At 42.1% G+C, this 17,058-nt stretch overlaps 1 protein-coding gene across 1 annotated transcript in view; it reads left to right on the top strand.

Annotated features, from left to right (window-relative positions):
• Positions 1–17,058, top strand: part of LOC135224528 (propionyl-CoA carboxylase alpha chain, mitochondrial-like) — a 309,211-nt gene that overhangs the window by 195,225 nt on the left and 96,928 nt on the right. The window contains exon 9 of the mRNA XM_064263599.1: positions 464–612. Within this exon, the coding sequence (XP_064119669.1) occupies positions 464–612 (149 nt within the window). The remainder of the gene's footprint in view (positions 1–463; positions 613–17,058) is intronic.

The raw sequence follows: 17,058 nt of genomic DNA on the forward strand, positions 1-17,058 counted from the left end.
TTCCAAAAAATATCTACGATTTTTCTTTAAGATTTCACGTTCATCACGTTGTTTTTATTATTTCTAAGCCTTGTAAAGATGTTCTGATTGCTTTAGGAAATAATTAAATCATTTGCCGATATAATAGCACTAACTAGAAGCGTATATCAGTTATAGTTCAGATGTACCGAATTTTGCCAAAAAACTTTTCCATGCGCGTGTTCTTTTCGGCCCGGGGGAAAAATTGTGCACCTTACACCCTTACATTTTCGGCCTGTGCGCAAGAGGGTTGATATCTCCATGTCGATATTTTTAAAACCCAGATTTTTTATTGAAAATTTGTTTACCCAGTCACTACTGAATATTGGTTTCACATCTGTGGAATTAAATAGAATTTTAGGTATTTATATGTGAAAAAGTAAAAAAAAAAAATTTCAGTTGAGATTTTTTTTTTTTTTTACTAAAACAAGTTTTCCTTTTGCAGGTCATCCATTAAAGATTTTCCAAAGGGATGTACCAATTCGTGGATGGGCTATTGAAAGCAGAGTTTATGCAGAAGACCCTTTCAAAAACTTTGGCCTTCCATCTATTGGTAGGCTCTCAAAATATCAGGAACCTCTACATTTAGATAAGGTGAATGAATAACAAATTTCGTTTATTTTTATTTCATGTAGAATACAATTATTACACATTTATTGGGTACTTCAAATGGCAACTATCTGAGAGTTTACATGAGACAAAAGCATTTGCAGTTCCAGAGAGTCAGACAAACCATTAGTAGGTTTTACTTCCTCCTCACTCAGCTAGTCAGTTCTTCAAACTAATAAATGTATGTCTGTACAAAATGAGATAAATATTGTTGCTGCACAGTTTTTTTAGAACTGTGATTCAAATTCCTAGACCCTCTTGGAGCTCACCTGAAGGCTTTGCTCCCATTTATATGAGAGGTGATAAATGGAGCTTGGTTACTTATAATAAAAAGTGGTAATTAATTTTGGAAGTGACCAAAGAGAATGAAAGAAAAATAACTGTGTGGGAACCACTGGAGCACCAAAAAAAACTTTTTTTTATCATCCACAGTTGCCACTCAAGGCCTGCAAGGGTCATCAGCATCTATGTCAAGATATACAATAACCAGGTTATAATAGTGAAACAGTAGATTACACTTTCCTTAAAGTCCTTTGTTGATAACTTCTCCAAAATCCTTTAATGACGTTTGTATTCTCATGGTTACATTTAAATGAAATTGTCTTAGTTGATTTCCATAGTCGAAATTCTTTGTTATATGATGATGATGATTATTATTATTATTATGATTATTATTATTATATTTGGTCGAGTAATAGAAAATTCCAAACAATTGATGATCTGGACTTTTTACTTCAGTGTTCTGGTTATGGTGTTTTATGAAAATTTTAACAGTCACACTAAACTGACCCCTATAAAAACAGTGTTTAGTATACAGAAATACCTCACACTAAGCCATTATTTTCCTCTAAGACAAGATAAGCAACTTTAGTAACTATCTAGGCGAATGAGCCCTCTAAAAAAATTACCTAGGCACCCAATAAACCCATACACACAACCCCATAACGTCGCTAATACAGGCAGTATTCAAGTTACGATAATTCGTCTTGCAATAATTTGATTTTACAATGGGGTTAGCAGTTAATACCGGTATGACAATATTATAAAAATACATTTTTTTTATACTTCGTGCGCAGTGGGGGCAGATAGCACCGTGCAATCTGGCAGCGAGAGAGGCCAAATTACAATTGTCTAACTTCTTTTCCTCCATATACTTGTACTATCTTCTATATAAGTTAAATAAGTTTGAAACAATTCAAGAGAATGATGAAAGTATTGTTTTAACATTTTACCTGTTGCATAAATGTGTATTGCAGCCATGAACAACCGAACGAAAAACCACTTTTGTTTGCCAATACAACCAAGTCTGATAACAACAACATCCGTTTTGCTTGCATTTCAACCATCGTACGACAATAAACACTTACCGTAGTTATGTTATAAATGATGTTATATAGAATAGGGCTGACATAATTTTATGTAGTATGTAATAAACAGCTTACATAAGTGTGGACTTTTATTACTTGAAAATTAATATATTTATTTAAAAATTAGTAAGTAATTTTTTGTTATAAAAAAACATACATATCTGTGTGTGTGAGAGAGAGAGAGAGAGAATTATAATTTTTATTATGTTATATCATTTATAATTTTATTAAACCTACTAATATAGTATTAACCCTTAAACGCCGACTGGACGTATTTTACGTTGACTTTTTTTGTCTCTCTGGTGCCGACTGGATGTATTTTACGTCGACATACAAAAGTTTTTTAAAAATTTGCGGAAAAATACTTATAGGCCTGCCAGCCGAAAACTCTTCAATCACGCGCCTTGGGGGATGCTGGGAGTTCACGGATCAAGGTATTTTGTTTACAATGGTGACGCAGGCGCGCAAGCGCGAATTTCTTTCTTGCCTCACTAAAAAGTATCAGTGACACATCTCGGAAATTATTTCGTCACTTTGACATAATTTTTGTACTATTTTAAATTAGCCGTTGCATGGAGTATTATATATGAAAATGTGCGCCTTTTTATGTAAAATACAACAAAAAATTACTCATGATTGTATCTTTTATCAGTTTTGAGAAGTTTTTATATAAATAACGATAAGTGCCAAAATTTCAACCTTCGGTCAACTTTGACTCTACCGAAATGGTCGAAAAATGCAATTGTAAGCTAAAACTCTTATATTGTAGTAATATTCAATCATTTACCTTCATTTTGCAACAAATTGGAAGTCTCTAGCACAATATTTTGATTTATGGTGAATTTATGAAAAAACTTTTTCCTTACGTCCGCGCGGTAACTCTTCCGAAAAAAATCATACATGCGATTGTGGTAATGTTTGCACCATTTTAAAATGAGCCATTACATAAAGTTTTATATATGGAAATGTGCGCAATTTCATGCACAATAAAACTAAAAACAACCCATGGTTGTAGCTTTTATCAGTTTTGAAATATTTTCATATAAAAAATGATAAGTGACAAATTTTCAACCTTCGGTCAACTTTGACTCTACCGAAATGGTCGAAAAACGTAATTGTAGGCTAAAACTCTTATATTTTAGTAATATTCAATCATTTACCTTCATTTTGCAACAAATTGGAAGTCTCTAGCACAATATTTTGATTAATGGTGAATTTATGAAAAAAATAACATTTTCTTTACGTCCGCGCGGTAACTCTTCCGAAAAAATCATACGTGCGATTGTGGTAATGTTTGTACCATTTTAAATTAGCCGTTACATAAAGTTTTTTCTGGGCTTGACCTGTGTCGGCCTGTGAAATGGTTCCTTTGATACGATTTCTGAAGAATAAATATTGCTATTCATCCTAGAGAAAAAAGAAACAATATAATGCCAAGATAAATGGCTCGCTCACTTCTTATAGAAGTGTCGGTATAGTAAGGAGCGAGTGGAATCACTACCAGTGGTCCCTTGCCATTTAGCTTCTTTCTTCGACAAAACCCCGAACTACGGAGGAGCCGTGCTACAGCTCCCGGTCTACTACTACAGTGAGCGCCTCCGACGCCTGAGACGTCATTCCTTTCGATAGCGAGCGTTACACCAAACGTTAAAATTTTTTCGGTGCTGTGTTTCGCTCTATTTTGGATTATTCTTTTATTTTCAAGATGTCTTCAGCTTCATGCTTCTAAGTTAAGTACCTGTTTTGGGTTACTGATTCCTCATTTTATGATGATCTTCGTGTTTTTCTACATATTCGTCGAGCCTTCCTTTCGGCCGGTATGCCCCTCGACCGCTAATGGTCGGTACGGGTTTTATCTCTTTCGGTCTTCCATACCGTTAGAGATTTCCTTTTTCTCAGTACTTTAGATATGTTTACTTATACATAGTCTCCATATCTTATGCAGTTAGTTTTTTTAGTTAGGCCTCCACAGGGCACTCTCCGACCGCACGTTTTCGGACCTTAGTCTAGCTACGCCTTACATTGGTTTAGGAGTTTTATCAGTCTCCGACTTGAGAGTCATATCATCTTAATTATTCTGATGTTCTCTCTTTCCTTCTCTAGTTCCTGATTCCATTATAATATTATAGGTACTAGGTTGGCTAACATACACCATGCTTCGGTATGGCGATTAGCTTCCCTGTTATCATTTATTTTACCGTTAAGTTAGGCCTTTCATACCCCAATTGTCGATTGGTGATTAGCCTGCCCCCGTTTTCTTGAACTAGAGGTTAAATTAGGCTAACATACCCCTTTCTTCGGATCGGCGATTAGCCTAATTTTCTGTTTGCTTAGCTTCGTGTTCCCCGTGTTAGTCTAGCTTTAAGATATCGCTTTAATTTTATTTGATTGATTATTATAAGTAATCCTATTTATATCAGTGATATTGATGTTGTTCCGACGGTTCTTCCCCACCTCGTGTCTTTCACCTGGCTGGGAAGACCACGGTTGATCACGGTGAGACACCCGGTTACGGGGTCCCCCTCCCGTCCCCCCACCCATTCCCCCCCTCCATACATTGCCATCCACGTCGATGGGTGATGACTCGTTTCTCACAGCTAGCGTCCGAGTCTGCATGAGAGGGGGTGACTCACGGGACTGGTGGGGATCTCCCCTCCCTACTGGTATTCTCTCTGTCACGTGCCTCGGGGCTCGGGACCTCCTCCCCCTTCTTCTCCGTCCTTAACTGGCCGCTCAGGGGAGGGCTCCCTACCCCACGTTCTTCCCTACCCTTTCCCCCTCAGTTCAGTCCAGCAGGTGTCTATCCGCCGCTACCGAACATAGAGAGGGGGGGAGGGAACCACTGGGTTTCCTGTCCACTTAGGATAGTTCACACGAGCACTTACTGATATAATGGGTTTTTATTTTGTTTTATTTTGTGTTATTTAATGTTTAGAATCTTTGCGTTACGGGGCCGGGGGGTTTTTTTATTTCCGCCTCTTGTACTATCCCTTGCTTCGTAGAAGTTTGACATTGCTCACTCAATATTAATTAACTCCGGGCCATACGGAGAACTCCGGGCCCTACGGAGTCTATTTTTAGTCATATGACAAGTGAGCTTAGGCGGAGGCAGAGACTTTCTTCCCCCCTCGTAACTTTTCTACGTAATATTCATACGTAGATCTCTATCTGTCGGTCCTACTCTGGCACCCACGGATAGTTGCATATTATACCACCGGAGGGTTTTGTCATTGGTACTCATGTATCCTTTGACTTACAGATGTTGTGCCAGGAGATTGGGTGCAATGCCATCCTCCAAGACCCGTGCGGCCATATAGTATGCCGTTCTCATGCAGGATGTGCAGTGAAAGTGGAGGATTTTATCGTTTGGCATCATGAAGCTTGCCAAACCTGCTACTTGCTAGTAGGAGATGCCTCACTAGTAGTAAGTTTCTTAGCACTTTCTTCATTCATTCGTCACCTGGAATACTTGTTGTTATATTATACCTTTCACATATGAGACACATATTCATATAATCTCAACACAACAGACATTCCTCCCCTATCCTCTCCCTAACTCTAGACCCTTTTTTTACAGGTTCTGATGAAGAAAAGAAGAAAGCTTTGTCGACTCTCAAGCTTGGGTAGGGGGTTTTGGCCGGAATTCGAAGGGCCGCCCCTACATTCTTACCCAGGATATGGCGGACGTAGTATTCCCAGGAGCCAAGAAAGGATCCAGTGTTGGACCAGATAGCGGCCGCCCCTTTGCTGGCCGACCTTCAAGTCATGATCTCCCTACAGGAGGGGGATTTCCCAGAGGACGTTGCAGAAGACGTTGCGGCAATGAACCTCGACGTTGAACCCATGGCTATTGACTCCATGGGTACAGGTAAGGGTGTAGTAGGGGCAGCTTCTGTGGGTTCTCAGGGCCCTTTCCTGAATTCCCTTTCTCCATCACCTTCTACTGATCCTTCTACTTCCACTTCTTTCCGGGGCTTCACTGAAGAGCAGCGGTCTGTCCGTCCTAAGGCTACTTCAGTGATCCCCAAGGCTAAGATGACCGAGGAGAAACTTAAAAAGTCTCTCCCCAAGAAATCGGTCATCCTGACAGACACTGTAACTCCGGCTCACCACCCCGGATCAGTTAGGTCAAGGGAGGCCTCTTCCTCTGCGTCGAGGTCCCCCAAACATAGATCACGTAAGGATCGGGCTCAAGTCCCTCTTTTTGATCCCGAATCCTTTTCGGCTAACATTCTGGAGCAGGTGGGAGTGATCGTAGGGGCCTTGGTTGACAAGGTCGGCTCGGTGCTCTCCCAGCTCTCCAGTTCTGTTACGTCTTCCGGCCAGTCGATCCAATCGCTGGCGGAACGGCTGGCCGCTCAGGAGAATGCCATCGCCGGGATCCAAACCTCGATTGCGGCAGGTTCCCCTCTATCTGTGCCACCTTCTCCTCTTCCAATGCCAGATTCCAGCCAACTGCCGGAATTCAAGGCGCCCTTGGAGGATCGCTTCGTATGCCCCGTTTGTCAACGGAATGTTGACAATCGAAGGCATAGGAACTCGAAGGCGTGAGGACTTCGAGTTCCACCCCAGAGACCTTCAACCACCATTCATTGGCTATGTCCGACTAACGGAAGCAGCGATGATGAGAGAGGACAAGGTTCCCAAGGAAACATTGATCCTTCCGAGGGAACAGGCACAGCAGACTCTAATGAGAAGTCTGGAAGAATGGGGGTGTGAAAACACCCGCATCACAGCCTTTAGGAGTCCTTTCACCATTTTTACTCCGGTGGAAGAGACTCTGCTACCACTGACCCTTAAGGTAGTGGAAGCAACCTTTCAGGCCGCCCTGAAAGACGAGCCCCTGCTCAACTACGAGAGACGGAACCCACCTCTCTCTTAGTCCCAGGCTCCGAGACGTAACTTCGAAGGGGGCAGTTCCTACTTTCTCAGTAGGTAAACTAAAGGCGGACTGTGCCACCTCTCTCTTTAGTGAAGAGACTCCCCAGGTTGTCGGACTCTCTCATCCAGATGGAGTACGACGCCCGGACTAGGCTCGCGAGATCCCTTTCCTCCATGACTATGGCGGAGATGAGGCTCTTGTATACCAACAAGAGCCGTTATTTAAAGTTTTGGCTAAAGGTCTGCTGCACACCATGCAGTGTGACCTTTACGACTTCCTCTTAGCCAGGCAGAAATTGTAGGAAGCACGTTGTCTGGCGGGAAGCTACTATCCGCCATGAACCGAATAAACTGATTGCTTCCTCAATTTGGGGAACGGACCTCTTTCCAGCACCAGTAGTAGCAGAAGTCCTTCATGAGGCTTCTAAGGTTAACCAGTGCCTCAAAGTCAGGTGGGACTGGTAGCAAAGCGAGGCAGGAATCTTCTGGTCCTAACCCAAGGAACAAGAAGAAACCAAGGAAGTTCTCTCCCTTCCAGCCTTCTCAACAAACGTTGGTTCAGGCAGTCCCAGCATCAAAACAAGGGCAACCATCGTCGAAGGGTCAACAACAATACCTTGTTCTGACCCCTCAGTCCCAGCAATCTCAACCCTCTATTTTTCCTTTGCTGTCTCGCCAGCCTACAATTCCAACTATGAAAGCCAGAACTTTCAGGCTTTCAATAGGTTTGCGAGAGGCAGCAGAGCAAGAGGTGCCTCTCGATTCAGAGGATCCGGCAGGGCTGCTAACAGAGGAAGAGGTTTCCGAGGAGCAAGAGGTGGCCGCCCCTCGGCAAACCAGCAGTGAGAGTCCCAAGGTAAGGAGGGAGGCTGTACCTCTTCCGCCAGCGGTGGGGGTTCAGCCCTTGGGCTCAAAGTATAGTAACAAAGGGACTAGGTTGGAGTTGGCTAGAGGGCCCTCCAACCAACAGATTCTATCAAGCACCAACAACGGAATTGGTAGAGTATACTGAAGACCTCCTTCTCAAAGGAGTAGTCTCAAGAGTCAACAATTTAAAATTTCAAGGACGCTTGTTCAGCGTGCCAAAGAAAGACTCGGTAAACCGAAGAATCATCTTAGACTTGTCCCATCTGAACTTATTCATTCATTGCAACAAGTTCAGGATGCTGACCGTTTCGCAGGTACGGACCTTACTTCCTCGTGGGGCCGTCACAACCTCTATAGATCTTTCAGATGCCTACTATCATGTTCCCATAGCCAGACACTTCCGTCCATTCCTAGGCTTCAAACTAGGCAACAGATCCTACTCCTTCAAGGTAATGCCATTCGGGCTCAACATAGCCCCCAGGATCTTCACCAAATTGGCGGAAGCAGTAGTGCAAGAGCTAAGGAAACAGGGAATAATGTTAGTGGCTTATCTGGACGATTGGCTTATTTGGGCAAAGAACCCCAAAGAATGCAAAGAAGCAACGGTCAGAGTGATCAAATTCCTGGAACATTTAGGTTTTCAAATAAACAAAACCAAGTCCAGACTAACACCGGAATCTCGATTCCAGTGGTTAGGCCTTCAGTGGGACTTACTATCGCGCACACTATCAATTCCGTCGTTGAAAAGGAAAGAAATTGCAAGAGCTACAAAACAATATCTCAAACGACAACAAACATCCAGGAGGTGCCAGGAGAGGATCCTGGGCTCACTCCAGTTTGCATCAGTCACAGACGTTCTGCTCAGAGCCAAACTCAAAGATATAAACAGAGTATGGCGCTCAAGAGCGAATTGCAGATCACGGGACAAACTAGCCTCTATCCCAGCGATCTTACGGAAACGTCTCCGTCCCTGGACGGAGACAAAGAACCTTTCAAAAGCAATTCCTCTACAGTTTTTCCCCCTCCATCATTAGTGATCCACACAGACGCCTCACTAACAGGGTGGGGAGGATACTCCCTGTACGAAAAAGTTCAAGGAACTTGGTCGTTAACATTCCGCCAGCTACATATCAATGTACTGGAGGCCATGGCAGTATTCCTCACACTGAAACGGCTCCGTCCGCCCAAGAACTCTCATTTCAAATTAGTTCTGGACAGTGCAGTAGTAGTACACTGCATCAACAGGGGCGGATCCAAGTCAAGCCACTTGAACCATGTCATGAAAGCCATCTTTTCTCTGGCAAGAAAAACAAATTGGCACCTGTCAGCCACTCACCTGGCAGGAGTCAAGAACGTAGTAGCAGACGCTCTATCGCGCTCCGCTCCGTTGGAATCGGAGTGGACACTGGACAGGAGTTCATTCAATTGGATCAGTCTACAAGTCCCCGGACTCCAAGTAGACCTCTTCGCCACGGAGTCAAACCACAAACTCCCTTGTTACGTGGCACCCAACCTCGATCCTCTAGCATACGCTACGGATGCAATGATCCTCGATTGGAACGAATGGAAGAATATTTACCTCTTCCCTCCGGTGAACCTTTTCATGAAAGTTTTAGACAAACTCAGGACATTCAAAGGCCAAGTAGCTCTAGTAGCTCCCAACTGGCCCAAGAGCAATTGGTTCCCTCTACTCCTAGAGTTGAGACTCCGACCACTACGGATTCCCAACCCCAAACTAACCCAGTTAGTGCAAACTCAGACTGTGTCCGCTTCCTCAAGAATTCAGAAAACCCTCACTTTATGGATTTTCTGAAATTCGCAGCCATGAGGAATGCAGAAATTGATCCCCAGAATATCTCATTCTTGGAATCAGATAAAAGAGAATCTACTCTCCGGCAATATGATTCATCTGTCAAGAAACTAGCAGAGTTCCTTAAGTTGTCAAATTCTCAAGTCATGACAACGAACCTAGCCATAACTTTCTTCAGATCATTGTTTGAGAAAGGCTTAGCAGCAAGCACTATCACTACGACCAAATCAGCTCTTAAAAAGATCTTCCAATTTGGTTTTAGCATAGACCTTACGGATTCGTACTTTACGTCCATACCAAAAGCTTGTGCTAGATTAAGACCATCAACGAGACCTAAATCAGTCTCTTGGTTCTTAAATGATGTCCTCAAACTGGCCTCGGACATTAACAATGACTCTTGCAATTATATATCCCTCCTGAGGAAAACCCTATTCTTATTAAGTTTAGCCTCTGGAGCTAGAATATCAGAACTGTCAGCTTTATCAAGGGAACCAGGCCACATTGAGTTCCTCCCCTCAGGGAAAGTAGTCCTCTTATCCCCAGATCGCCATTTTCTAGCCAAAAATGAAGACCCACAGGACAGATGGTCCTCGTGGAAAATCCTACCACTACCTCAAGACATTTCCCTTTGTCCTGTCAACTCATTAAGAGCCTACCTAAGCAGAACAACTCTGAAATCTTCAGGCCCATTGTTCATTAGGAAGGAAGGTGGTACATTATCCCTAAAAGGGATCAGGCAACAAATTTTATACTTCATTAAACAGGCCAATCCAGAGTCCTTTCCTCGGGCCCACGATGTGAGGGCGGTGGCCACATCTATTAATTATTTCCAACACATGAATTTTGACGATCTTAAGAAGTATACAGGCTGGAAATCTCCGACAGTTTTCAAACGGCACTACCTAAAACCCTTAGAAGCCCTCAAATTTCCAGCAGTGGCAGCTGGAAACACAGTTTCTCCTGATTCTTAATTTTTACTATAACTTCTTGTAGCCTTCCCTTCTACCTGCCCCATTGCACCCTTACTTAGTTTAGTCGCCTCCATGTATTGGGTTACCTTGAGTTTGCTTTTGTTCATCATTCTAATTGGATTCAGTTCCATTCTTTTGTATATATCAACTTATATCCTGTCTTTGCCTAACCTGTATTGTTATTGTTTGTTGTTAGGCTAACTAATTTTAAGTGATAACCCGTGTTTTAGGGCTTATACTTCCCTTAGGGTAAGACTGTAATTTTAGTTGATTATTATACTATTAACCTTACAAGTGTTTAACTTTACCTTCTTAATTTATCTGTACTGTTCCTCAAGCTTGGTGTTTAGCATTCTCTGGTACTATTTCACAGGCCGACACAGGTCAAGCCCAGAAAAGGGATTTTGACGAAGGAAAAATATATTTCTGGGCAACGACCTGTGTCGCCCTGTGAAACCCCATCCTGTAGTTAGATTATCCTCACCCAGCTTACCCCAAGCTTGGAGGCTATCTTCAGGAATGACGTCTCAGGCGTCGGAGGCGCTCACGGTAGTAGTAGACCGGGAGCTGTAGCACAGCTCCTCCGTAGTTCGGGGTTTTATCGAAGGAAGAAGCTAAATGGCAAGGGACCTCTGGTAGTGATTCCACTCGCTCCTTACTATACCGACACTTCTATAAGAAGTGAGCGAGCCATTTATCTTGGCATTATATTGTTTCTTTTTTCTCTAGGATGAATAGCAATATTTATTCTTCAGAAATAGTATCAAAGGAACCGTTTCACAGGGCGACACAGGTCGTTGCCCAGAAATAGATTTTTTCTTCGTCAAAATCCCTTACATATTAAAATGTGCGCAATTTCATGTAGAATACAACGAAAAATAATTGAAGGCTGTAGCTTTTCTCATTTTGGAAATATTTGCATATAAATCATGATAAATAGAAGAAAAACCATGTTTGGTCAACTTTGACTCTATCGAAATGGTCGAAAAACGCAATTGTAAGCTAAAACTCTTATATTTTAGTAATATTCAATCATTTACCTTCATTTTGCAACAGATTTGAAGTCTCTAGCACAATATTTTGATTTATGGTGAATTTATGAAAAAAACTTTCCTTCCCTCCGCTCGCGGATTCTCCGCCACAAATCTCCGAAATGCGTACATCGCATTCTTGGAAAATTTGCTCCGTTTCATATTAGGCATTTCATAGAGTTTTATATATGAAAATGTGTGCAATTTCATGTAGAATAAAACAAAAAATATTTGAAGGTTGTAGCTTTTCTAATTTCCGAAATAATTGCATATAAAAGAAAAAAATTAAAAAATTTCGACATTTGGTCAACTTTAACTCGTCCGAAATGGTCGAAAACTGCAATTGTAAGCTAAAACTTACAGTATCGTAATATTCCATCATTTAACTTCATCTTGAAACAAATTCGAAGTCTCTATAACAATATTTAGATTTATGGTGAATTTAAAAAAAATATATTTTTTTACGTCCGAGCGTTACGAATTCACGCATCCTTTTGTGATAATATTTTCTCTGTGTTGCTTTGATCGTTTTACAATGTGTTATATACCAAAATGATTGCAATTTAGTGTACATTACAACGAAAAAAAGTAACTTGTTACCTTTAAATGTTTTGCGCACAGCGCGATTTGAATACAATTATATATGAAATTTCGTTTTTGCGCTATCATATATCGCATTATTTATATATAATAATGATAATTTTTTTCATTTCTGATGGTTGCATACTAAACTTCAGCCAATGACAAAAAAAGGAGCCAAAAATGAACTCTTAATCTTGAAAACTAAGTGCGCTGTGTTTTTTTGAAAAAAATATTTTTTCTGCTTCCGCGCTCACTCCGAAACACCTCCGGCGCACGGGAGACAATTTTTTTTTTTACCGCTTCGGCGTTTAAGGGTTAATCAATATTAATTTTTAAAAATTAGTAAATAATTTTTGTATCATAAAAATGTATTTAGTCAGTAAATAACATCAAAATACACTAATTAGTGGATATCTATTGTCAGAAAACCCGTGAATAGGCGAATTTCCCATGAATAATGGGTAGATATGGTCCAAAGAAAAATCCACAAATAGGTGAGTTTGTGAATCTTGAGAATGCGAGTACAGGGGGTGACTGTATGCTGTAAATATTTTTTATCATAAACATCGGTATTTAGTCACAAACACAGCATAAAAAAATAAAGTAATTAGTGAATAAATAGTGGTGCTCTACGAAAAAAGTGAATAGTAATAATTTTAGAGTTAGGTCTGTAGAAAAAATCCGTAATTTAGTGAAAGTCCATTGTGGAAAAGTATTCTGTTCCACAAAAATCTCCAACAAAGTGGATCGCATCACCTGCCTAGAGGAAAAGATTGATATGCATTTTGCTCTTGTTAGTACAGACTATGGAGCAGCTTGGTGCATCTGTGAAGGTCCTTATGGACAAGGAAAAAGTGATAGTGTTGTGTCAGTGGGGGAGGTGGCCGTTCGTCCCACCGATGCTCCTAGGCAAAGGTCACTGTCACACACCCCAGTGTACGGGAGGAGTCAAACCGGAGGTTGGTAGGGTCTGCCCAGGAGCAGTCATCCCCTCAGTTCATCCTGTTGTTGCTTCCCAGGTTGAAACAGAGAACCGTTGGAAAGGTCTCTCCTTGGATGTGCATAAATTGTCGAGTTCGGATGACTCCTCTCCACGACGCCAGTGGCGTTCAGGAGCAAGTCTCGACCTTAAAGAGAGGTGCTTCGGATCCAGCTCCAGTGGTTCCTACTAAGAAACCTAGAGAACCATGCCCTTCTTGTAGTCATTGGGACAGCCTGGAGCATTTTACTTCTGACTGCCTCTCGGAAGTCGACGCTCCTCCAGTGCCCAAGGCTCATTGTCACTCTTCGGCTCCTCTTCTAGCTCATGTACGTATCTGCCATGCAGGAGCTCCCATTGGAGTCGAGCACCCATTGGCACCCAAGCTCCCTTCTGTCGCGTACCAATTAGTGCTTGCTTGCATCAAGCAGGAGCTCCCTTCAACTCCCTCGGCTCCTGCTGCTGCTGCTTCTGCTGTTGAGATAGTAGATCCCATTCAGGTGAAGTTCAACACTATTCTGCTTATACTGAATAAGCCTCTTTCTTCAGTGCAAGCTCTGACAACTCAGTTAGTTCCTGCGACGGTCCAGCAAGTGCCATAACAGTTCAACTGTCGCTGGTAATGGGCGAAGCTCCCTCTACATTTTCTCCTTGGATGCCTAGAGACGCTGCAGCGCCGCAACTTCTATAGAGGCTGCTTCAACACGGATATAAGTTGATGCATCCTCACTAAGGCTCCTGCAGATGTGGATCTTTCCCCTGTTTCGTCTGAAGACGAAGCTACAGAGGATCAAGAGGTTCTCTCTTTAGCGTTTGTGGCTTTATTGAAGTTCTTGCTCGCCACATATCTGTCCTTTATCAAGCTGACTTCTCCATCGTCTCCTGAATCAACTTTGGTTATGGATAGTATGTCTTCCTCAAAATGCCTGAAGATGCCGAAGATGGTTTTGTCTTCCTCAGTTAAGAAGGCTTTTAAATAGATAGATTATTAGCTTGCTGAAAAGAGGGAAAAAGGCAAGACCTCATTTTGTTTTCTGCCTTCTTGAATCTCCAGGTGGAGATACTTGTCGTATGCTACGAAAGAGCTCCTTCCTCGGGTGTTTGCGCCTCTGCACAGGGAGATTTTTCTGGTCTTGTAGACGTAGCCAGACAGTCCTGTCATCCATTTACCTAGGAGATTGGATGACATCCATAGATCTTCAGGATGCATACTTCCATGATCCCATACACTCCAAGTCAAGGAAGTATCTCAGGTTTGTATTCGAAGGAAAGATTTTTCAATTTCGTGCCATTTGCTTCAGACTGACGACAGTGCATCAAGTATTTACCAGGTAATGGCTCCCATTGCGAAGTGGCTCCACCTTCAGGGGATACGAATATCCTTGTATTTAGACGACTGGCTCCCAAGAGCCCAGTCAGAGAGTCAGTGTGTGGAGGACCTCAAGAAGACTCTTTAGTACAGGAGTTAGGAATCATCGTAAACTCCCAGAAATCTCAATTGACTCCCACTCAGGAGATTCAATATTTGGTAATGATCATAGTGACTCAGAGTTTTCGGGTTTTTCCGATCCAGAATAGAGTAGATTCTTGCAGAAGAAAGATACAAGTAGTTCTGGCCTTAAACGAGTGCTCAGCCAACAATTGGATGAGTCTGCTGGGGTTCCTTTCATCGATGGAGCAGTTTGTGTCACTTGGCAGGCTACATCTCAGACCCCTGTGGTCTATCTAAAAGTGATCTGGAACAGGAAGGCTCTTCCAGACTTGCATGCTTTTCCTATAACACAAGAAATAAAAGAGGACCTTCTTTGGTGGAATTCACAGAAGAGAGTGTCAGAAGGCAAGTCTCTCTTTCAACTGAACCCTGACCTGAACTTCTTTTCAGACATGTCGGACCTAGGTGGGGAGCGGTTTTAGGGCAAAGCAAAATCTCGGAAGTATGGTCTCTCGAGCAAAGGCCTCTACATATCAATGTGAGGGAGCTAAAGGCAATACACTTGGACCTTCAGTTCTTCGCATCAGAAGTAGACAACAAGATGATAGCGGTCTGTGCTGACAACACAACTGCTTTCTCATACGTCAAGAAGCAAGGAGGGATGCAGTCTTTCTCTCTTCACAAAGCGGCAAGAGACCTCCTTATTTGGACAGAACGAAACAATACGCGTCTAGTCACCAGGTTCATCTTCGGGAAGCTAAACATTTTAGCGGATGAGCTAAGTCATTGGAGGCAAGTCATGCCGACGGACAAGGAACTATATGCATTCCCTCTGTTTAGTCTGATAAGGCAAGTGCTGAACAAGTTCCTTGTACACAGCAACGTATCTCTGATCTTGGCGGCCCCCTTCTGGCCACTGAAGGATTTATTCCCCGATCTCGTGGATCTATTAGTGGACTTCCCGACGCTGCTTCCTCAAAAGAGGCAGCTACCCAAGTAGACAACCACATTTCCACAGATTCCACAAAAACCTGTCTTCTCTTGGCCCTAACAGGATTCAAACTATCCAGAAACTCCTTAGAAAGAAAGGGTTTCCTAAGGGAGCTTCAGAGGCTATCTCCATGTGTAGAAGATCTTCTAGCAATGTGTACCAAAATAAGTGGAGGATCTTCAGAGAGTGGTGTAAGAATTCCAACATCTCGTCTTCTAAGACCACTTTGATGCAAATAGCTGATTTCTTGCTTCATTTAAGGTCAGTAAGAAACCTGTCTTCCTCTACCATCAAGGGCTATAGGTCGATGTTAGCATCGGTGTTCCACCACTGAGGCTTGGACTTGTCCTCCAACCCAGACATCTCAGATCTCATTAGATTGTTTGATACGCTTTGTCATAAAGATTCTCCCATGGTGCCTTCGGATCTGGATATTGTGTTAAAGTGATTGGTTGGGCCTCGTTTCGAACCTATTCATGAACCCCCCCAGACTGTTATCTAAGAATGCTCTAGCATTCTTCTCAGGAGACATCATCTGAGAAGCACGTTCTTCAACTAAGGAAGATGGTCTCTGGGTCTGCAATGCTAAGGCTCATGAAATTAGGGCAGTAGCCACATCTCTGGCTTTTAAAAGAAATTTATCTCTTACTTCTATTATAAATTCTACTTTTTGGAAATGCAAATCTGGTTTGCATCGAATTATCTCCGTGACATTGAAATGGTGTATGAAGACTGCAGTATCCTGGGTTCGTATCTTGCGGGGGGTGTGGTGTTGGGAAAGGAAGTGTAGGAAGCAACCCTTCCTAAAATATTTTTCTCCTTGACACAAGTTGTGAGGTTTTATGGGAAGTCTGAAGGTATGAAGTACCTGGAGTACCCTTCAGTCCTTTAATAGGGTGGCAGTGGATATTTTATTATTTTGGTTATAGGTAACAATATTTTCTGGTGATATGTTGGTACTGAGCCCTGGGCAGGGGCAATTACTTTTGATCCTTTGTTAGCCATCAGAATTGTCCTTTGCTACAAAGGTCCCACTATGTAATAGGCACTATATGGCTTTACCGCCACGCTGTTCCATGATAAGATGAGTGGCAACCAGAGGCAGTATTTTCCTGCTACAACTCTCTTATGAGGTAAGGAATCAACAAACATTTTAACTAATGTTGGCAAAGCTTTTCTATTCTTGGTAGATGTATTCTTATGAATCTGAGGTAGAATTATCCATACTTCCCTTCTTCCTGCAATGTGGAAATCAGATACAGTGGTCCTCCCGTATTCGCGGGGGATGTGTACCAGACCCCCCCCGCGAATAGTTAGAATCCGTATAGTTGGAACCCCTATAAAAATGCTGAAAACAGCCTATTTTGTTAGTTAAAACTCAAGAAAAGCTCGCTAAAAACATTTGTACTTGGTTTTTTTAATAGTTTTATCGCAAAAAGTGCATTTTATGACTAAATTGATAAAAAAAACACAGAAATTTCTGGATATGTCTCATAGAAAAATGCCACGAATAGGTGAAT

The sequence above is a fragment of the Macrobrachium nipponense genome, chromosome 12 (assembly GCF_015104395.2).
Source record: "Macrobrachium nipponense isolate FS-2020 chromosome 12, ASM1510439v2, whole genome shotgun sequence".
Lineage (NCBI taxonomy): Eukaryota > Metazoa > Arthropoda > Malacostraca > Decapoda > Palaemonidae > Macrobrachium > Macrobrachium nipponense.